Here is a 24879-nt window from a genome sequence, read left to right as displayed (position 1 = left end):
GCAATTAGTGGAATCAAGAGATGATATTAATGAAAAGTTTTTAGCAAACAGTTCGGCTTTGTCTTTAGGTGAGGTGACAAAGTCTGAACCATACAAGAGAGGTGGAATTATAGATTTGCCCTTATTATTGATATTTTTAAAGATTCTCCAGAAGTCACGAGAGCCTAATTTTTGAGATGAGATACGAGATTTCATGACTTGAGAATAGCGGGTTTTGGCGTTAGACAAAACCTTTTTACAATTGTTTCTAGCAGTAATAAACAGACGTCTATTTTCTGGAGAATTGTTTTGCTGATAAATATGGAAGTAACGGTTTCGATTGGCAATCGCAGCAGCACAGTGTGAGGAAAACCATGGAGGAGAGTGAGGCTTGACCTGGAATCATCGAGAGGGAATAAAAGATTTCATGCCAGCCTGAATCCACAAAGTTATGTAAGAAGCACATTTGTCGACAGGAAGACGAAAGATTTCTACCCAAGGGCCATCACGAAGAAAATCACGGAAAGAATCCCAGTCAGCTTTACTGTAGTTGTAAGAGGTTCGATAATAGGGGGATTCAGGTGATGAAGAAGAATGAGATATTAGTTTTAGAGAGATCAAACTGTGATCAGAAGAACCTAAAGGTGAATGTGGAGAAACTGAACACTGACTAGGATCAGAAACAAGACATAAGTCGAGTAGAGAAGGTAGATGATTCAGGTTATCAGGAAAGCGAGTTGGAAAGTTGACTATTTGAGTTAGGGATTGAGAAAGGCAAAAGTTGTGGGCTTTAATGCCTGCAGAGTCACTGACACTAGAGCCAAGCCATTCAGAATGGTGAGCATTAAAGTCACCGACAACAACTATATTAGCTGATGGATAAAGAGAGAGGGCTTGGTCAAAATTATCAGAAATAATGTCAAATAGAGTGCAGTCTTGAGATGAAGGAGAGCAATATAGAACAAAGAGAAAGGCAATAGAGTGAAGTGGTGCTAAACAAAAGCACATGAAAGAATAGTCTGTGGATTCAAACCTAGTTTCACGACAAATGGGTGAATTCTTACGAATGTAAATGCCCAGGCCAAGCATGTGACTATTGGAGTATTTACGAATTAGAGGCAGATAACCATCAACACTAAGATCACAAGATGAGACAGCCGAACCCAAATTAGTCTCACAAAGAGCAAGTAGGTCTGGTGAACTTTGCAAGAGATAAGACTCAACAGAAGAAAAGTTACTTCGAAGACCACGAATATTAGTGAATATTAGTGCTGTGGTCATATAATTGCGTGCGATCACACGTTTTTCTGTGAAACACTGTACATACATAGATACATACATATATATATATATATATATATATAATATATATATATATATATATATATATATATATATATATATATATATATATATATATATATATATATACATATTTATATGTATATATGAAAAAATCCCTAGTGAGATAAAACATTTGAACTTACTTGTTTGTTCTATTATAATCTTAGCAAAGTGGTTTATTGAATGCTCCTCTGGATTTCCCTAGAGAACACAAAAATTTAAAAACTTAAAGCAAAGTTTATTTAAAAACTATGAATAATATATATATATATATATATGTGTGTGTGTGTGTGTGTGTGTGTGTGTGTGTGTGTGTGTGTGTGTGTGTGTGTGTGTGTCTATATATATATATAAAAAAATATATATATATATAAATATCTATATATATATATATATATATATATATATATATATATATATATATATATATATATATATATATATATATATATATATATGAATAATAGAGCAATATTTATTTATTTATATGAAATGAATAAAAACAACTTTTGATGGAACACTGAGTTTCATGTCTTTCGGCAATCATCAGCCATTGTGTATTTCATCACTTAAAAACTGTTTAAAAATTACAAATTAAAATAATTTTGGTACAAACCCCCGTTTAGCAAAAATGTTGAAACTAAAATTGGAAATTGTTTCTTATCTTTAATTGACCAACACTTTCCAGTAGGACACAGGCTTCATAAAATTTTTAATCGAAACTATATTAAAGCTAGCTATAGTTGTATGCCTAATGTCAAGTCTTTAATAAATGCACATAACAACAAAATTTTACAAAGCGATAAATATAAAACATCAAAAAAATGCAACTGCATAGACAAAAAAATTTGTCCATTAAATAAACAATGCCTTTCTAGCAATGTCGTATACCAAGCTACTGTAAGTTCTCAAATTCAAAGATAGGAGATCCTCAATTCAAAGATAAAGTTTATTTCGGTATAAGCGAAACCACATTTAAATTAAGATATATAAACCATCTTAAGTCCTTCAATTCACCTAAATATAAAAATGACACTGAACTTTCCAAAGAAATATGGAAGCTTAAATCAAAAAATATAAAACCTGTTGTTAAATGGAAAATAATAGCACGATGTTAGCCCTACAACCAAACATCAGAAGTTTGTAATCTTTGTCTCCACGAGAAATTTCATATACTATCATATAAGGGAGAAAACTTACTTAATAAAAGATATGAAATAATATCAAAGTGCCAGCATTCAAAGAAATTTTACTATCCTTTTTCAACACTGGGGACTAAAACCTTTGACATCTTTTTGTTTTTGTTTTGTTTTGTTTTTGTAACGTCAGAACTCGTTCCACCATAATTTTAATTTGTAATTTTTAAACGGTTTTTAAGTGACAAAATACACAATAGCTGATGATTGCCAAAAGGCATGAAACTCAGAGTTCCATTAAAAGTTGTTTTTATTTATTTTATATAAATAATATATATATATATATATATATATATATATATATATATATATATATATATATATATATATACATATATATATATATATATATATACATGTATGTATATATATATATATATGTATGTATGTATATATATATATATATATATATATATATATATATATATATATATATACAATCTCTCTAATTTGAACTTTTTCAGAAAAAATAAAAGTTTGAATTAGGGAGATTTTCAATTTATAGCAAGTTAATTTTTTGCGGTGGCATTTCACGGTGATTTAGCATTCAATCGAATTATGAAGGTTTTCGAATTAAGGAGATTCAAATTAGAGAGATTGTACTGAATATAATAAATAAACTTTGGTTTGGAAGTAACTAAAAATCATTAGTTTTATCTACCTTTCAAAAAAGGTCACACAACATGCTACCTTTTTCGAAAAGTAGATGATGAAAAGATAATGTAGATCTGGTCTACATTATCTTTTACCATTAAATGGTCACTTTATTAAAAGATAATACATCAATAGTTCATAATACAACAAAAAAATATGCTATAATATACTTACAATATTAACTGGCTGAGAAACGTTTCCATTCATAAGTTTTATTAACCCATTTACAAGATCACTGTTTTTTAATTAAAGCATAGTAATTTTAATCAATTTGAACAATTTATTAAAAACAGAACAATGAAAAATATAGAAAAAAAAAATTACCTTATATATTGAAAAGATCGAGTTTGCTCTCCATCACCATATACCTAATTATGATAAAAAATGTTTATTTTTTTACTGGTATATAAATGAGGTGTTCGAAGCAGATAGTTGAGTTTAAATAAGCTCAATTTGGTGTAAACATTATTATTAACTAAATAAAATTATTGCACAATAAATGCACATTTTCTAGAGATTATTATAAAGAGATCATGTATTATTTAATAAACAACATTGAACTTACTTGATAATTACATTTGTGCTATATAAATTTATACATATAAATGAATATATAATATTTTATTAGTGTCTTCTTCTTTTTTTCTTCTATAATTTTGAATTGCTTGTTTTTAAATAAGTATATGAAAACTCAATAATATTTTCTTTAATTTGTTACACACTTAATATTTACATTTAGGCCTTTCTGTTTCTGAGTTTAAGACAGCATGTCATTCAAGAGTATTCAAGCATGTCATTCTTTTTTAACACAGAGAATAACAGGAAAACCTGGACAAAAAACTTAGTCTAGTTTCAAGCGCCATCATGAAGAGGCAACATGACAATTTATGAAGCACCCTTGAGTGAAAGGAGTTGGTGTAAACATTATTATTAACTAAATATAATTATTGCACAATAAATGCACATTTTCTAGAGATTATTATAAAGTAGATTTATAGTAGATTCAAGAAATTTAAAGCGCCTAATGACAGAAAAATCTGTCATTGGGCGCTTTAAATTTCTTGAATCTACTGCTGAAGAAGGAATTGAGAGGGTTGTCTAAAGTCTGTGAAGCTTAAAGCCCTATGGAGCAAACATTGAACATCCCATATGTATCTGATCAAGCCATTCGTGAAAAACTAGCAAAACTTCTATAAAATTTAAAAAGTCTATGAGCACTGCAGAAATTGTAGTAGTTTTTGTCATCATGTCATGATATTGTATTGCCACACATTATTTTAGAAATATTTTTTAGACCACACTCTGTTTTACAACAAAAATCAAAAATTTCAAGTCAATTATACAAAGCAAAGCACAATCAAAAAAAGATTAGGACTTTTTTAGATGCAAAGATATATCATTAAAATTGTTTGGAATTTGGATAATTTTAAATTTTAATATTAGACAACTTTATAGTTAAAATCTTAAATCAATTGTTTAAAAAAGAAATTTATTAAAGATAAATTTTTAAGAATATTGATGTTTTTGCTTCAACAAAAAAAGCTCAACTCACTGCTCAGTTTAGTGGATCCTTTATAATGACAGTTTAGTGGATCCTTTATAATGACAGTTTAGTGGATCCTTTATAATGACAGTTAAGTGGATATAATGACATTGACTCTATTCTACTTATATCAAAACTTTATAATGACATTGACTCTATTTTACTTATATCAATCTTTTTTGGAATAGTAGATTAATGCCAAATCTGCTCAAAATAAAGTTGGTGGATTATGTTTTTTAATTAGAGAGAAGTTGTTTCTTTCATTCAGTCAAGTATAGATCTGATGTTGAAGTTTGATTTGCTATGAATGGAGAGCTTTTAAAGCCACAACTGCAAATAACCTGCCATACAAGTAACTTGCGAGCAAATTTTTCTACTGGATTGCAACCTAATCTTCCAAACACTTTGCAACGCTTTGACTGATAATATTTTTGAGTAGGAAAGAATGGGAAACAATGATAGATAGGGCACCTTGAAATATTTCAAAAAGGTAGAGACACCTTAAGAGTTGCAACAACCACTTTTACATATGAAACAGTTGCTACTAGAGTCATGTTTTAACAAAAAAATTATATACTGTTGTGTCATAAACATCTAAAAAATCTTTTAATATTTGGCTAAATATTAAAAAACTGATTATAAATTTTTTATTGATAATTAATTTTGATGGATATGCATTCTATGATTTTTGCATTTTGTCTTGGAAATGTTATTTGTAATTTTTGAACACTGCATCATTTAAAAAATAATATATAAGAAGTTGAAAAGAGTTTTATGTAAATGTAATATTACAAGATCCAATTTTAATGCAAAACCATTATTTATTGATGCTAAAGAATGACATTTAAAAATATTTTCTGCATTTCTGAAATGTGATTTGGACTGTTGGATGCATTATTTGGGTTATAATTATAAATTTGTAAAAACCTATCTTTTCAATAAGTTTCATACTTTTTATTAACTTTTTTAATGATACTTAAAGGTGGTACTAAGTTGGTGACCCCATGGGTGGGTGGGTTTCCTTGATGCAAATTTCTAATTTGACTTTAAATAGTCTTACAGGTTTAATGTGTTATACTTTGGTAATTATTGATTTAATTTTGTAGGTATAACTTTGATCTAAAAATATCACCGCTCACCTAAAAAAAAGTGTAAAAAAACAAAACAAAGCAAAAACAAAAGTGTATCATGGTCACTCTCCCCTAAATCAAAAAAATTAAAACATCAATATTTTTATTAATAGCAAAATAACAACACTCTGGCTAAATATAAGCCTATATAAGTTTAAATGACAATTAAGGAATGTAGATAAGTTTAAATTGTAGATTGTTCTCTTCTCCTTTTTACATTATATAACATTTAATTTTTGGGTGGGGTACCTTGATTCAAATCTTACTCTAAACAGTCTCACAAGTTTAACCTGTAATATTTTTTTAATGAATTTGATTTTGTAGTTAAAATTTTAATCTACAAATTCTAACCACATTTTTTATTTTTTCACACTACACACATTAAATATTTCTGCATATTACATTTTACCAGCGCCTATATTTATGCATTTATTTTATGAAACTGTGACAAAGAAAAATGATAATAAACCAACTTACTGTTAATGATTCATTCTGAAGAGCTTGTAATATAAAGTTACTCACTACACGTCCTAAAACATTAAAACTTTTTATCACTTTAACTCAATATTTATTTAACAACATTACCTTTATACACATATTGCATCAAATTATATACACATCCCATTACATTATGCACACATCACATTAAATTATACACACATCACATTAAACTATACACACATCACATCAAATTATACACACATTTACATCACATTATGTACACATCACATTATACATTATATCTTAAAAGCAGAGACTTTAATTCAATTTATTTTTATAAAGTACTTAGCTAAAAATTTATTATAAATAAAAAAAAAAATACACATAAGCACAAAGTTTAAAGTTTAAACCCCACCACATCTTTTAAGTAACCCAACTCAATATGCTTCTCAACACAACAGCCTTGCTCCTCAAGATTCGTATCTTAGGGTTGAGAGAGAGAAAGCTGTAGTAAAATTATATACATACACAAATAAAAAGAAAAAAAGAAAAGGACAACATCATCAACTGTAGTGACCCTGACAACCTTGGAAAAAGTGTATACTGAAAAATAAAACCTATAAAGTATGTGAAAGTATATAAACAGTTGAAACGTGAAAGTTGAGAATAAAAAGTGTAATTTAATATGTTATGTTGTACATACAAAAAAGATGGCAGAGCTTTACTAAGTCAAAAAGATCTTTCAAATTTTTATGAGCATTAAATTTTAAGTGTTAATGTGTGTGTATGTAGTGGTAATGAGGCAGGTAGGGTGTGGTGGTGGTAGGGAAGGGGTAGAACACCCAGATTTACTGAATTTTGTTGGTACAGTATTTTGTGAAAAAAAAAAAAAATCTATAAAGTTACATTATAGATAAATATTTCACCTAGTTTTAAATGCTCTCTAGAAACCATGAATCTATGAAAACTTTGAACTAACTGTACTTTAAAACAACTCGTCCATTACAATAAAAATTGTTTCCATAGCAGCACTTATATAAAAAGTGAAACAAATGTTCTTTTTGCAAGTTTTATTGCAAGTTAAACTTATTGATCTTTATAGTTATACAACTCATACAAGTTTTTAATACAGCTGTACAAATCATAGTTTTTAATACAGCTGTACAAATCATATAGTTTTACAGTTTGTATATTTTCATAGTTGCATAATTTATCCAGTTCAAATTCATATAGTGTTATATAGTTGCATAATTTATCCAGTTTGAATTCATATAGTGTTATATAGTTGCATAATTTATTCAATTTTAATTCATATAGTGTTATATAGTTGGACAATTTATAGCTTTTGTTCGTATAGCGTCATATAGTTGAACAATTTATAGAGTTTCTATTTGTTTTTATTCATTACAAGTCTTTATAGGAGACGCGTGCAGTTGTAGATTTTTTTTGACCATGCATACAACATTTTTTGTTGACAACTTGGCCGCAACTCTTTGCAAGTCTGAGCATTTAAAATCTGAGCATTTAAAAAATACGCTGAATAAACAAATACAAACTTAAATTAAATTAAAAATAAACAAACCATAAACTGAAAAGAGAAAATTAAAAAAAAATACAAAACTAAGCTAAAAAAATAAAAATCTTAACAAATGATAAAATATATATAGGATAAAAAATCTGTTAAAAGGATTTGAACCCTCATGAAACGCCAAACTAACAGTCGCACCTCATTAACAATTAATCAACCTAAGCGCTACACTAATGTAGTCATGACAACGAAATCAGTCAGGAGAAATTATCAACTTAAAATTACTAAATTAAATTTAAATTAAACTGATTATTAGGTTTGAACTATTAATTGAGACTAAATTAAAAAATATATTATTTTTATGCTTTATTTTCTCTGGTTTATACTTTATTTATTTTATCAAGTGTTAAGCTGGTTTCTCTTTTCACTTTATGATTTGTTAATTTTAATTTTCTCTTTAAAATAGCTTTTTCAGAGCATCCTTTAAATGCTCTATCAAAATATGCAAAAAACGTGGTCAAGTTGTAAAATAAAAATATTGTATGCATGGTCATACAAGGTGTGTGATTGCATGTGTCTCTTGAGAAAGCTTGCATTAATTAATTTTTTTATTTTCATTTTACAATACAATGTAAGTACTATAAAGAAGATAAATAATTATTTTTTTAAAAACATATATATAATTTATGTACAATAATGAACATAATTATTATAAATTACATAAACAATGTATAATAATTAACAACCATTAACAAAAGATTAAAATGTTTATATTTATATAATAAATATTCATACCAGAGATCATAGAACAATTTTAATCACGCCATAAATTAAACATAAGCCTTTAAAAAAAAGGGTGTAAAATGTTTTACTTTTTTGTCATTTTGTTTAACCTTTTTTTTGTTTTTGAGCAAGGCGATGAGCCTCATTTACAGAAACTTTTACTAAAAAAGTAAGTTTATATCCGATGATGGGCGTACCAAACTGTACAAAATAAAGAATGTATGACAACCTTATATTCTTGCTTACTATATAAAGTTACTACTTACTAAGTAAAGTTACTACTTACTAAGCGAACTGGTAACTAGGTGGAGTTACTTTTTACTAAATGGAGTTACTGCTTATTAAGTGGAGTTACTTCTTATTAAGTGGACTTAATGCTTACTAAGTGGAAATGCTTAATGCTTACCCTCAGTGAAATTACTTATTTGAACAATTGTTGGGATAATAATGGAAGCAGTAACTCAATTTATATTTTATTGATTTTATTGTAACTTTAGTTTTTTTTTCTCTTTAAATACAATAATGCAAAACAATGTGAACAATGCAAACAACATAAATTATTAAAACTTAAAAAATTTTTTTTTTTGTTTTTTATTAAATAACATATTGTAATTTTCTATTTTATTACAAATTTATGATGAACATTTTGTTTTTTCAACTTTAGTTGTTTTTTCAAATTTTTTTTTCACTTTTTTGCTTATAACCTTTATTATTTTCATTAATTACTAGTTTTTTCTTTAATTTTCTATTTTAAGCAATTTTCTTTATTTTCCCTTTCTTCATTTATCTCCCTTTTGCAGTTGGTAAATACTTCCTCCTTTTGCAATGTCATTCCAAAGATTGAAAATACAGGAAGTCTTATTTCTTTTATGTCTCTAATATTAATTTTTTATGTCCCTAATATTTGTGCAAAAACTGCTATATCTAACTGCTTTATCTTTTTGCATTGAACTTTTTGTATGAACCCAGTCTACTTAATTACAAAAGTTTTCTTAAATACTTTAATACAAAGTAGGCCTTTAAAAAAATTCTAACAAATGTAAAAGTGACTTTAGTATTTTTAAGATTTAAAAGACATCTACAATTAAAAACACACACAAAAAAAACATTTTTTAGAAGTATTCACTCCATTTCCAGAATCCTTTTTCTTTTTTTTTTCTTCAAAATATTGTTTTTTTTGTCTATAAATCAACAATAATTTTATACTGGTTTTCCTAACAACCATAACCATATAAATAAATAATGCAATAATTTCAATAAAATAAAAAAATAATATAAATTGTGCTTTTTTCCTATATTCTTTCTATTTATTTTATATAATTAAAAACAGAAAACAAAAATGATTAAAACTCACCATCAGCCATTTGCATTCTAGGACCGTATGTATTAAATATTCTTGCAACCCTCACTTCAACCCGCTCCTAAACAATTTTAATCATGTTTTATTTTATACCAGCTTTAACTAACCATTATTTATTTTAAATTAGTTTATTTTAACCATGACTTATTTTTGTCTTATCTAATTGTAACCATTATTTATTTAAATTAATTTGAAAAGTGCATAGGTTGTGTCACTTATTATGGAAATTTAAAATTTAAAATATCCATAATAATTTTCTTTTCAACCAGTTAAAATTTTTTGATTTTTTAACAAAAAAAATCTTGTATAATTTAAATTTTTTTTTTTAACAAAACTATTATTTTTTAATTATTAAAACTTAGTTTATCAATAAAACTTAGTTTATCAATAAAACTTAGTTTATCAATAAAACTTGGTTTATCAATAAAACTTAGTTTATCAATAAAACAAGAAGAAAAAATTTTGCAAGATGTAATTAGTATAGCAATAATAATAAAAATTTGTACGAATTAAAAAAAAAAAACAGAATAAAATAAAGTAATTTTGCTACTTTAGAAATTTCGCTACCAATTGATGTACTTTTATAGCTTTACTCAGAAATGAGATTTTTTTATGATTTAAATTTTTATTAGAAGAAAACAAATTTCTTATTAATCTATATTAAAAAATACTTCTTTTTTTGAAGACTTGATATGAAAATTGACAAAAGCTTCAAAAAAACAGGAAATTTAAAAAAATTTAAAATACTCTTAAAAATCTAATTATTTATTTTTGTCAAAAATTTAAAAGACCAAAATGTAGGAGATTTTTCAAAGAATCTGTCTTTTTTTTTTCCTTTCAATTTTGATTGGTTCCAAAATTATTTTGGAAATACCAAATGGGGGAATTTTACCACCTATTTATATGAAGATGCGCTTAATTGGATAACAATTATAACTTACCCTGATTTAGTTTTTAAATAATTTCTCAGGTCATGTTGGTTACATAATCAATTAAAACTAAATAAATTGATCAAACACTCAAATCAACAACAATGCCTCGAAACTACAAGAAAAAAAATCTGTCACCAATTATAGCAAATAGCAAATTTAAAAAACCCATTGCATAAGTTAAAGCTGGCAAACTGAGTTGCAAGCAAGCTTCAGAACTGTATGGTATACCTTGAAGGACACTAGGATGAAGAATTCAGTTTTAGCAGCCATTTAAATCATGTTTCTATTGCAGTGATTCAACAATGTCATGGGAATAATATGGAACTAATAATTTAACCATCTCATTTTTCAACATTTTTCCAACCACTCGATTCAGGAGTTTACTCTCATGTTAAAAATGTTTGGCAAGTACTTCTTCAACAACACTATATAGAAACTGGTTTTAGAAACATTGATAAGCTGATGTTTCCTCTCTTGCTTTTGAAATGACATTCTTCAGAGCAGACTTTTAAAAGATCACATGCAGTCAGTAGTTTTGAAAATACAGGTCTGTATTCATTAAATGAAAATGCAGTCGATAGAGAGAAACTCAAGCTTTCAGAGCTATACAATCCACAAGCACCAATACCACCACCAACTCATAACAATAAGAAATCAAAACCCAAAAATTTATAAATATTAATTATCAAACAAATATTATAGTTTGTAAACTAAAAAGATTTTTTTTTAATTTGCATGATGATTTTAAAATTCTATTTTTAGTTAACTAAAATTTCTTTTTCTATTCATTTAATATTGTTAGACTATTTTTTATTTAACTGATTATAAATGTGCTTTAAAAATTTTGAAAAAATTAATGTTGTAAATAATTAAGGTGGCAAAATTACCCCAACTTTCGTCATCCCGTACTTTTTTTTCAAAAATGAAATAATCTCTATTTTTCTTTAATTTTTAAAGTTAAAATATAATTTTTGGCTATCAATTTATATGCGGTAGTGGTGTAGTTGTTGAGCGCTTGCCTTATAAGCAGAAGTTCCCATTTTGATCCCCACCACGCCCCTGGTAATACCATGTTCAACTTATTTCTCCATGCAGTGGCCTTGTTTGTCAAGGTTCGTGTTTCAGAGTTGAGGGTTCAGAGAGGGTTTGTAACCACAACTAAAGTAGCCTCCTCAACTGTAGTGGCCTTCATGGCCTTGGGGAGGTGAATTGAAATTAAATTCTTGTATCATTTTCTTCATATTCTTGTATCAAATTTGAAAAAAAATTTGATACAAGAATATGAAGAAAATGATACAAGAATTAGTAACAATAGAAAAAAAATTACTTAATAACATTTACTTTATTCATTTAAAAAAATTACTCAATAACATCTACTTTATTCATTTAAATTAAAAAAGTTTATTTTTTTTCTTGTTCAGTAGAATTACTTCTAATTTGGAAAAAAACCAAAACAATATTCATAAACAAACTTACAATGAAAGGTAAAAAATTGCTCAAAACTGTATAACAGATCCACTAACTCTTTAAAGCATTACTTAAAAGGTTTTGTTTTGGATCACAAACTTGCAAATGAACAGTAAAATCATTTAGTAATACAAGTTGATAAAGTCATTTAGTAATACAAGATAATAAAGTCCTTTAGTAATAATTAATACCATCTTAAATTACTAAATGACTTTATCAACAAGATTGTTTAGTAATACAAGATGATATCAACTAAACTTTATTGCACTCAAAACTAACTTGAAAATTATTAAATAATAAATCTTAACTTGTAAATATAAAGATTAAACACCTTATTAATAGGGATGCAAGTTAAGGTTATTTTTAGTCTGAATAAAATCAGTTGATTTTCCAAAAATCAATTGATTTTATTTAGTTTAAAAATGATTTACCAAAACTCATTAAAATCTTTTTATTTCTTTAAATTTGCCGACTTTATAGTTAATGACTAAAGTTATAACTTAAATTTAATAATTTAAACATAAATTTAATAATTTTAGTGCTAGTAAAAATAGTGGCCAAAAAAAGATTTAGTGATAAAAAACAGAACAGAATAAATTATAGCATTAATATTTTACACACAGGGGAAGTTTTTTCTTAAGTAGGTTTACTTAGGCAATTAAAAATTATTTTTTTATTTTAAATGCACTGTCCTTATTATGATTTAGGGCATAGTAATGTTAATGCATAAAGCCATATATGGAAATACTTTCATAGACAATAATTATCTGGCCATTTTTTAATTAATTATCATTAATTATCATTTTTTACACAAAGTTCATTAAGTTAAAGTTTGTGAAGACTTTACATTCATAATTAAAACATTATGAATTTTTGACTTTCACCCCTCGCAACTCAAATAAATGCTTTTTTGTGCCTCAATCAGTCAATTTTGTGTTGGAATTTATAATGAACATTATACAATTATCATCCTCAAGCAAACTTTTTTTCAAATCTTTGCAATGTTTTTAAATAAGGATATCTTTTACAAAGAAGGAAGTTTAAGCATTTGTACTGCAATGAAAATATGCAAACAAGTTTTCACATCATGAATTAATAGTTTTTTTTCAACACTTTGTAGTATTTACCTTTTTTCTAACAAATCATTAGTTTATGAGGAGTGATTAGAAGAATTAATAATTTTTCATTTGAAGAAATTGATTGGAAGAAGAATTTTTCAGAGGGTAATAATATTTCTGCATTTTGTTAATGTTTTTGCTATGAAAAAAATTTGACAATCTATTTTTTCTTAAACTTTTTCGACTAAATCTGTGACATTTTTAAATAAAGCAAAACAAGTTTGGGAATTCAAATTGGTTAAATTTAAAAAAAACTTTGAAATAACTTAACCAGTTGTGTAATTTATCTGTTACTACACTAATTATTTTATCATCCACTTGTAGTTTGTCAAAAACTTTTTAGCAAAGCTTCTTTTAAATTATCTGTGTCATGGTGACCATTAAGGTTAAAAACTAAAAAATTTCTGATAAAAACTAAAAAAATTGTTTCTTTCAGAGATTTAATGTGCAGTTGCAGGTATGTAACTATAGTTTCAGAGAATCCATCAATAAATGGATATGTTACTTCAGTTTATGATAGGATTTATCATTAATTGGATATGTAACTATAAATTTGACAGGATCCAACAGTAAGTGAATAGATAAAAACTTAATCGATAATAACTTTATCTTAAAACATCAGCTTTTTTCTATATAACTCATTTTTTTGGCAAGCACTTGGTACTTTCAATTTAAACACAAAGAAAATTCTTTAAAAATTAACTTTTTACCAATGACAATAATGAACATTATAACAATCTTTTCACTATTTTCTTATGTCATTATTTTGAGATGATGTTCAAGATGGTAATCTAGAATCTTTAATCTTCTCTTTGATATTTTAGAGAGTACTCTTTGATATTTTACTTTTTAAATGTTACTATAACATTGAAGAACATTTTAATATTTTTTTCTCAATTGAGTAATATCTTATGAAGTTTTTGTTATTTTTTTCAATCAACTGTATAACACTTTTAATTTTCTTTTGATCAGATGAAAAATCTGAACTGGTTTTGCTTCCGTCATCATTTAAAGAGTTTTACTCATATACATCTCATATACTCAAATACCTTTTGACCAAGTTTTTTTTTAACTCAGTTATTGGAGTGCCATTTCCAAATGCAGAAAATATTTTTGTTGGACAAATAAAATTTGTTTTGAGAAAACTTTTGTTGGAAATAAAAAATAGATTTAAATATACATTAAAAATATACATTAATTTCTCAAAATAATTTTACAAAAACTGTTAAGGATAACATACAGCAAGAAATTTCTAAAAGTTTATTGAATTGAGAAATCTAATGAACTTAACATTAAAAAAATTAAATCAATCAAAATACATTTCTGAAAATTTGTTATCTTGAGACATTTTAGGAACTTGATATAATTTATAAAAATTAGGCAAAATAAAGGTTTTTTTGTTAAGTATTTTGCTCATATATTTTTTAAAGTTTACTTTTGTGAATAAAGCTCGTTAACTTTATTAATGAAATTTTCTAATTTTTTAAACAGTTTCTAATTTATTCAATAACATGATGATGATGATGATGATGATGATGATGATGATAAAAAAGTTTATTTAACAAAAACACACTTGTCTAGCATATGCATAACACATAGTTTCTGCAACTCGCTTTCCTTCATCATAACAGGCTCTTGGACCAATAGGATTTACATGACCCCAATAAGATTCAGGTTGAGGATGCATTTCAGGATCTAATTAAAACAAAATAAAAGTTTATAATAAAAAACTAAAAACTATGCTTTTACAAAAAAAAAATTTAAAAAAACCTTTACCTCCATATACTTCTGAAGTTGACGCTAAGAGTAATCGAGCACGAACTCTTTTAGCCAGTCCTAAATAAAAAGCAAATTGAAAAAAAATAAAAGCAATAATAAAAATAATAATCAATTATGATGCTAACAGTAGTGTACTTAATTATGTTAAATTATTCTATGAATAATTTAAAGTTTTAAAGTATTACAGAGTATTGAATCACATGATCAACAGATTCAATTGTCTATTGTGTTTTTTAAAAAAATAATTAAAGAAGCATTTCTATAAAAAAGTTATAAAATATCTTTGATTTACAGCTAATTTGCTTTTTTTGTTTAAACTTTTTATTTATTATTACAATTTCAAATAATGTTATAGAGCTTATTTTTAGGACTGCTTAGGGCTATTAATCAGTATCATCAACTACAACAATATTACCAATAAAAATAAAAACTGTTTAGATGAAACTCACCTAACATGTTTAATGTACCAATTGTATTTGTTTTGATTGTCTAAAAAAAATTAAATTAAAAATATTAAAATTCTCTGGATATATCATAACACATATGCACCATTGTTTTAGGAAAAGATAACCAATTAAAAGTGCATGTAACACTGAAATAACTTAAATACCACAAACGCACTATACAGACACGTAACTTCTACATTTAGTTTAACACTATTAGTTTAATTTTTTACAGTTTTAGGCTTAGTTATAAACAAAAAATGCATAACACTTATGCATAATAGGATTTGTGATGCCGTAAAATTCTTTTTACTTGCTTTTTTGATTTATGAACATTGACTTTTTTATACTGCCACAATTTATTGAATAAGAACTTCTTTAATTAAAAAATTAAACTAGTTTTGTCATTATTTATTAAATAAAGACTAAAGAAAAACTGGGGTGTTTCCAAAAACACCCATAAAAACTCATATATGTTTTGTCTATGATTTTCATAATAAAAAAACTACCAAAATCTCCAATTTACTTACATTTAATTCTAATCTATATTAAATCTAATCTATATTTTGTAAACAAAGAATGTTATATTTAAGTAATATTATCAAAGAATAAATTAAGTTTAAAATGAATCATGCACAGAACAAAAATATGCAAATTTTAGTTACTAGATAAATGAATTTAATCCCTCTGAAAATATAAGTTTTAACAGTATATTTTTTTTTTAAATAGTGTTTTATTTATAAGTAAAAATTTCTAGAAAGCTACAGGATAACAATATGTATCATAAAGTCACAGGAATGGTTTAAGTGCAGTTAATGTATGTGTACGGTCACGCATGGAAGTTGTGTGTGTATATATATAAATCATCAGTTGAAATAATGCTGATTCAGCATTTTCTGAAGAGACAATGGTTTGAGAATTTTCCTAAAATTTTAAACCCAATTAAATTTTTGCTCAAGGAATTCGAAAATACACTAAGGACTTCAAAGTCTCAAAAAAAGCCTTGTTTATGCAAATTTAATCAAATTTATTGACTTAATAAGTAATTGATTTTTGTAAGTAATTAATTTTTGAAGCTAACATAAAGACTGCAACTCCAAATCCGCAATAAAAATGTTGATTGTATATGATTACTTTATCTTAGGTCTACTAAAAAAATGAGATTTGTGCTCAAGGAAATAGAATGTTTTTAAAAACAATTTTTTTAATAAAAACTTTAACATAGTTTTATTTAATATTTAATATTTAATAATAATAGTTTAGGATATATTCATAGTCATGGGCATACTTATTCCTTAAAGAAATTATTTTTAATATGCAGTTTAGATATATAATGAAAAGCAATGTTTTTGAATTTTAAAATTTTTTTGTTTTTGTATTTCAAACAAAAGATATTGTTTTGTTGAACTTTAATTTATTTTCATTATTTGTTTCAAATTGTTAAATGTCTAACAAGTTATATTATTTTTGAAGCAAACACAATGGTGTTTACAAAATTTGAGTAAAATTGTCTTTTAAAATCATATAACACATGCAAGTCATTTGTTGTTTAGTTATTCTTTTAGCTAACAATAAATTAATAAATAATAAATATATTGAATATGGAGAAATGTGACATAGGAAAAACTCACAACATTCATCGCCACCAAACTGGATTTTAAAAAACAAAGTTTTATTCAACTTAAATATCTTTCTTATAAACAGAAAGAAAAAATATGGCAAACAAATTTAAAAGAAAAAAATTTAGTTCAATTAGAATTATGAGCTATGGAAAATATTTTAGGATTTTTGTTTTATAAAAAATATTTTGAGAGAAAAATTACATTGTGTTGCAAACCTTTTGGAACACACAAGGAAAGTAAACAAAGTGCTATTACCTAAAAAAGGTAGTCTAACATTTATTATAGTTACAGCAAAACTAATAAGTTAAAATAAAAATATTTTATTAAAATTCATGATTAAATTTTAAGTTCAAAGCGATATGTTTTCAATAATGATGCTAGAAAAAAAAGATTTTGTAAGTATCAAGAAAAACATGTGCAAAAAATATTATTAAAACTCAATCTTAATGAATGTTGCATTTAAAAATAACATATTCCAAAGATCATTTTGTCAAAGTTTTGTACTCTGAAATCTAAGTGGTGCATTACAACTAATGCATCAGGTACTCACAATGTATGTGTATACACCATCATTAAATGCAAACTTTCTTTTCAATGCAGTTAAGTGGAATAAAAGATAATAAAGATTTTATGACTTTAATTGTTTGTTCTTAACAACGTAAGCTATGCCCTGGACCTTTTTCACCAATTACCAAATTATTTTGACCAAACCCACAACCAAACTCACAACCAAACCCACACCCAAACCCACACCACGTGACCAAACCCACACCGCGTGGAGCTTTTGACAGCTCCATGTGTATACAAATTTTTTGAATCCCACTAACTGTACCTTTTATAACGATCTTATAAGAGAACACTTCTTTAATAAAATTTCACCTTTTTTTGTTTTCAAAGTGCCTATAAAGCCATCATCAGGTATTTAAACTTTAAAAAGTTGTTTAGTGCATGAGTTCATAGACCATGAGCTAGGAGAAGATACAGTGTTTAACCAATGGCATACTACTGACCATACAACAATACTGCTATAATCATTAGATTTTTTCACTAGAATTTAATGATTTGTTATGTGACAGCATTGACGACCTTACTACACAATCAGTTATAGCAAAAACACAAAATAGATACTTAAAAAACTGTAAAGAAAATCAAAACCAAAATTAATGCAAAAGTCACTTTTACAATTTATTTTTTAAAAAAATGTTACAAAAATATGTTTAAAGTTATATATAGCATTTTTAAAAGTTCATTTTACAATAATTCATTATTTTTGATTAACTCTAGATAATAATAATATTAGAAGTTTAAAAATTTGCAATAGAAAAAAAAAACAATAAGTCAAGAAATCAAACAGCATTTTATTGACAAAAAGCATTCTGGATGATTAAAAATGACAAGTATCACTGATGATAATTCTATTTACGGAATGTTTAACAATGATTGAATAGATCAGCATTGATACATTGACACCTTTAAAAACAATTTAATGCCTGCCAAGGACGTTTATTTTTGACAACAAGCAGATGTTTTAATAAGACACGCTTCACGCCATAAAGCAAAATCTGTAACAGAGTGGTTTGTGCAAAACAGTATTAAGGTACTTGAGTGGCCGCTAGATCAACCAATCTGAATCCAATTAAAAATGCTTGGATTGTGTTTGACTAAAAACTTTCTAAAGAACCATTAATTTTAGGTCAAGATCTAAGAGAGATTTAAGATTATTTTAAGTGAAAACTTGTTTAACAGTATTATTGTTGTGACCTTTTAATTCTATAAGAATAAGACGTGCATTATGCATAAAAAATAATGGTCACATTCCTTATTAAGGTTCAACCCAAAAACAACTTCAAAACCAAGCTAAACTTTTGAAGCTAACTTTAAAAGTTTAGTAAGTTTCAAAATTAAATCTCAATTAATGTATATACATATATATATATATATATATATATATATATATATATATATATATATATATATATATATATATATATATATATATATATATATATATTTATATATTTATATATATATATATATATATATATATATATATTTTTTTTTTAATTGGAGATTAGTATTGAAAAATGCTTTAATTTCACTTAATATTCTAAATATTCTAAAAACTAAATTTTGTATTTGAAATAATTAAAATTTTCTATTTTTTTGTATTTTTTAATTTCTAAAAAAAAAAAAAAAAAAAAGTTTGATTCGCTGTGTGCTAACTTTAGAGGACTATTCTGCAGCCGTTTTTCAAAATGCCATTAGGTAAGAAAAATCAAAATTAACGTTTTTACAAATAAGCTAATTAAAATGCCTACAAACATTATTTAAATAAATATTTATGAAGAATTAAAAAAATATTGTGCTTTTGTCGTAATACTTAACAAGCATCTTTAACTGTTTTGAAAAATTTTAATGCTTTGATTTAAATACTGAATGAGTATTTTTTGCTAATAGCCATGATAAATTCTCCTGTGATGGGATGGATGTGATTTTGATGGGAATGTTAAGAGTAATTTGTCAAAAAAGTCTAAAACAAACAACTAAGGGACAGATTTTGGATGTTTATTTGTTTCAAGTTATTTTCAATAGAGGAAATTCACGAAACTCAAGCACATTTAGAAAAAATATATTTAGATGGTAAAACAGTTTCTGGCACAAGGATGTATCATTTTATTCCTGTTAGTTCAAATACAATATAAGTTATGAAAAAATAAGTTTGGATACTAAAAAATACCTATTTGGGTCCCAAAAGGGAAATCCTTCAAACCATTACCAAGATATGTCAAAGTTACAAAGTTGTTGTATCAAATAACTAAAAAAATGCTGAAATGCTCTCACCAACCCGTATATATTTTTAGCTAAAAATATACATGGGTTAGCAGTTATCATTTATTTAAAATGGACTGCAAATGATGTAAAAATAAAACAATTCTTAGCTATATGGGTGACAAAACCATTTTTTTTTGTGGATGATTTCACATGGAATGACTATTTTTGTAAACTGCCTTTGTGCGTGAAAGTTTTAAGCTGTTATTATATTATTTTTAAATCTAATTTTAATAAATCTAACTAAATCTAAATAAATCTAACTAGTTGACTAAATCTCATTTTAGTCAACTAATTTAATAATACTCTAAAAATTCAGAAATAAAAAATCCAAGTAAAAACTAAAATATAAACTATTATATAACTGATTTCAGTTGAACTAAAAAGTTAATCAACTGAATTTATTTGAACTAAAACTAAATTAGACTACCATCATTGATTTAACCCTTAATCTGTTTTCTTACTGTTTTAATTTACAGTATCATCGATACTACAGTCTCAGCAAGGATTAGGGTGTATTAAATAAACAAATCAAAAAACAACTCAATAACAAATAAAGTAAGTCATATTATAATAAAGTCACATTCTGAAAATAAAAACTGAATTATGAACACAAGTAATAAACAAGTTAAACTTTAAGGTCAGATAAACATAAATCATTAGCCATATTTTTAAATCAAGAAACTTGGTTAAGAGGTTGTATGTTTGACAACACCTGATTATTTTTTACTTAAACACAGGATTTTTGTAAGCATCTTTTAATTTTCAAATTTCTTTTGACAGCTCAGTGTTGCTTTGACATTTTTAAATACTGAAGGATTTGTAAGCATATTTAACTTTAAAGGGAGATTTTAACATATCTTATTTTAAAGTGAGTTTTACTTTTTAAGAAGTGAAACTCACTTTATTGGCATAAGTAAAATATTAAATAATATTATATAATCTTTTGATTAAATTACCATCAGAGTTATCAGTAGTTATATATGTGTGTGCATGTGTGTTTGTGTGTGTGCGCATGCGTATGTGTCTTGGTTAACTCTCAAAAGTATAAAAACAGATCAGTCAAAAGTGTATCTATAAGTAATTAAGGTGCATGTTGTAGTGTTGAGATGCTTGTTAAACTTTGTTACCAGTCCTAAAACAAGATAAGGGTTGACAATTAATGTTTTTAGGACTTACTTTAGCCTGCTTTTTATTGTGTAATTTTCTGCTTGCGGATTTATAAATTACATAGTAAAATTAATGCTACATAACAAACTTTAACATAATGCTACATAACAAACCTAACAAACATACAAACAATAACAAACCTTTATTGGATTATACATGTAATGAGGAGGAGATGCTGGAGATGCAAGATGGTAAATTTGATCAACTAAACAAAATTATGAAAATTCTTGTTTGAAAAAGCATAATTTTTTCATCACTTCAAAGAGTTTTTGAAAAATTACAATATCAAACAAATAAAAATGATAAAAAATAATTTTTTACACCTTCAATATATAGTGGTTCCACTACGTCATGGTTGATTAGTTCGAAATTTTCATGACCAATCCTTATAGCAAAAGTTAAACATTTAATACAAACAAAATTATAATTTAAAATGAATAGAATGTTCAGGGTTAGAATGAAATAGAGGCTAAAACATTTATGATAATATTTATTCTTTTGCTATTTTTTCATCTTTTTAAAACTTATTATTGAATGAACCCAAATATTTTTTGACTATGTTGTAGAAAATTTTTTATTGAATAACAGAATATAAAACTTAAATTATCAAAAAAAATTTTTTTTTGATAAATTGTTTGAATAAATTTTTTTTTCTTTCGATGAAAAATAGACATTGTACTCTCAGAAATGAAATTTGCTATCAGTGAACTTAAATTGAATTTTGGTATAAATTTTGATAAATATTTTTTAGAACTAATCTAGTTAACTATTCTAGTAAAAGCTTTCGAGTTAAAAATGGATACAGTAAATTTTGAGGTTGAATGTAATCCATTAACTTTTAACTTAGTAAATGGGGCTTTTAAATATGAATTGCAAGTTGTGTTTGCAGTGTCTAAAGTACAAAGTAGCAAACTCAAAATGCTTCAACAAAGCTGATTAATCACACAGCATACTAGTAGTAACTCATTACAAGCATGTTCATGAGAAAGGTGAAACAATCAGCTATGGTTAACTTTGAATTAACTCTTGTAGATTTGCTAATCAAATTATCTGATTGAGACTTTGACAGAAAATACAATGATGTCATCACACTAGATACCAACTAATTAAAACATCAAGCTCACCAGTTTGCAATGGTACACTAGGAAGAGACAGGTACAAGCTTTTGGCCAACCAGCTGAGTCATAAGTCAATCATCAGATCCAATAAAACAATCAATAAGGTGATTCAAAATTTTAAAGTCAAGCCTAAAGCTTTTTCCTCAAGGCTCCCCTTATTTCATATGACATATTAGCGATTTCATGATTAAATTTGAAACAAATTTATTGCTAAAATTAATAAGGGACTGATCTTATTACCTCTCCCAAGGATAAGGCAGAACTATTTGCAAAGAACTTTTCTTCTAATTCAACTCTTGATTGTTAACCCATTGTTAGACATTTAAATCATTCCGGGTTCCGTTGCTTAAGTCATATTTCAATTAAACTCTTCTATGGCGTGTGGTCAAGACAACATTCCTGTCACAGTCTTACAAAATTATTCTGCAGAACTCTCTTCAATTTTATCTAAACTATTTAATAAGTGCTTGACTGAATCTTGTTTTTCTGCCTGTTGGAAATTGGCATCTGTTGTTCCAATTTTCAAAAACTCTGGTGAACATTCTGGACCCTCCAATTATCCCCCAATCAGCAAAATGCAAGTTGTTATAAAATTATAATATTTAAATGCGCAACTTTTTTTTTCCATTAGATAATTTGATAATGTTAAAAATTACAGTAATTTTTTTTTTTTTTTTAAATTCTTACTTACTCCTAACATCCTAACAAGGCTGCAAGCAAGCGCTATTAAGTTGGGAGTTACTAGAAAAAAGAATAGAGTTTATAGAGCAAGGAAATGGTTGACAGAAGATTTGAAAATTTGATTATTGTATGAATCAGGAAAACATGAAAATAGAAGAGAGTTCCAATGTGTTGAAGTGCAGGAAAAAAAAACTAAAAAAGTTTTTAGAGCATGGAGAGATAGATACAGTAAAAGAATGAGACTTTGCTGAATGACGAGTCAAGCGAGAATGAGTTTTGGTTGATGATACTCAAGAATGAGTTTTGGTTGATGATATGCAATTAAAATAGAGATATAAAGAGTAAATGGTTGGATGAATAATAAATATTCATATCATGACTAGTTTTACAAGTCCTGACAGCTAATATTATATAATGAAAAATGCCATAAAATATTAGAAGCTTTATCTAAAATTCACAGTCCTAGACGTACCCTACCTCTTTTGCTCTGACATACATCTAACTGACACACATCCTCTTTTTCTCTCATGACTTACATTTGACACCCATCCTCTTTTTCTCTATTTATTCTCTATATTTAACTATTATTTTGAGTGAGAGAAAAAGAGGATTGGTGTCACTTAGATGTAAGTCGTGAACAACTTACATCTAAGTGACACCAATCCTCTTTTTCTCTCACTCAAAACAATAGTTATAAAAAAATTACCAGTGTTCTATGTTGCTTTTTCTACCAGTAAAAAAGTTATCAACTACAGTTACTTCATGTCCTGCTAGTAATAATGAATCTGTAAGATGGGAGCCTACAAATCCTGCCCCACCAGTTATCTAAAAAAATTATAATTAATATATAAGTTCACAAATGTATAAATATTAACATATATGTTCATTTTATAATATAAACACACTTTAAAACAATAAAAAAATTTATATCAGTATATAAATTTCTATTTCAGATATTTTCAGATATTAATAAAAAAAAATTATGCTATCTATTTAATTATACTAACAAGAATTCGTTTGCGATCTTTTTCTGCAAGATACTTCACACTTGCATATTTATTTTTGTTTCTAAAGAAAAAAACAACACTCTTTTTATGAACATCACATAAGTAACAAAGTTTTTAAAAACACCACATAAGTAACAAAGTTAAAGTTTAAAAAAAAATTAATCTAATTTAAGAACAAAACATAAAAAATAAATAATAAACATATGGAAAATGAACAGTGAATACAACTAGAGCGATTGGGAGTTTTATATTAGACCTATTTTCTAAGATAGACTCACCATGACTAATCACCTACTCAAAAACAATGTTTTCTCAAAAAAGCAATTTACTTTTATGTACAGATTGTAAAATAAATATACTTAATAATGTTAATAGGTTAAAAAAGGTTAAAATGTTAAATGGTAAAAATGTTTAAGGAACATGATAATTGAATTTGAGAACAAAATAAACAGCTTGACAGTTGACTGAAAAAAAAGTACTACCTACTTGATACCTAGTTAGCCATAAACTAAGATTTGCACTGACACCTAGTTAGCCATAGACTAAATTAATTAGTTACATAATATGAAACTCAAGCAATCCAAAAATCAATATATATATATATATATATATATATATATATATATATATATATATTTTCGAACTTTTTTATTCAACAGCCTTGTTAGTCAAAGAAGTTTATAAACCTTATAAACCTAGGGTAGCCTCGTATAACTAAAATTTGTGCTAATTGTTGTAGCTCTTTTATTAGGTTG

General features: G+C 26.0%; 1 protein-coding gene across 1 annotated transcript in view; it reads right to left on the bottom strand.

Moving 5' to 3' along the window:
* LOC101238517 (UDP-glucuronic acid decarboxylase 1) overlaps positions 1-24879 on the bottom strand; it is a 46332-nt gene that overhangs the window by 6094 nt on the left and 15359 nt on the right. The window contains exons 6-17 of the mRNA XM_065787847.1: positions 24125-24185; positions 23824-23942; positions 21642-21703; positions 21459-21523; positions 15704-15743; positions 15252-15311; positions 15049-15170; positions 9953-10019; positions 6324-6376; positions 3498-3541; positions 3348-3408; positions 1467-1524 (exon numbers count right to left, since the gene is read on the bottom strand). Coding sequence (XP_065643919.1) covers positions 1467-1524; positions 3348-3408; positions 3498-3541; positions 6324-6376; positions 9953-10019; positions 15049-15170; positions 15252-15311; positions 15704-15743; positions 21459-21523; positions 21642-21703; positions 23824-23942; positions 24125-24185 — 812 coding nt within the window. The remainder of the gene's footprint in view (positions 1-1466; positions 1525-3347; positions 3409-3497; positions 3542-6323; positions 6377-9952; positions 10020-15048; positions 15171-15251; positions 15312-15703; positions 15744-21458; positions 21524-21641; positions 21704-23823; positions 23943-24124; positions 24186-24879) is intronic.

The sequence above is a fragment of the Hydra vulgaris genome, chromosome 01 (genome assembly GCF_038396675.1).
Source record: "Hydra vulgaris chromosome 01, alternate assembly HydraT2T_AEP".
In the NCBI taxonomy this organism is placed as follows: domain Eukaryota; kingdom Metazoa; phylum Cnidaria; class Hydrozoa; order Anthoathecata; family Hydridae; genus Hydra; species Hydra vulgaris.
Note: the sequence above shows the minus strand (reverse complement) of the source record. Positions and strands in the feature narration are given on the sequence as shown.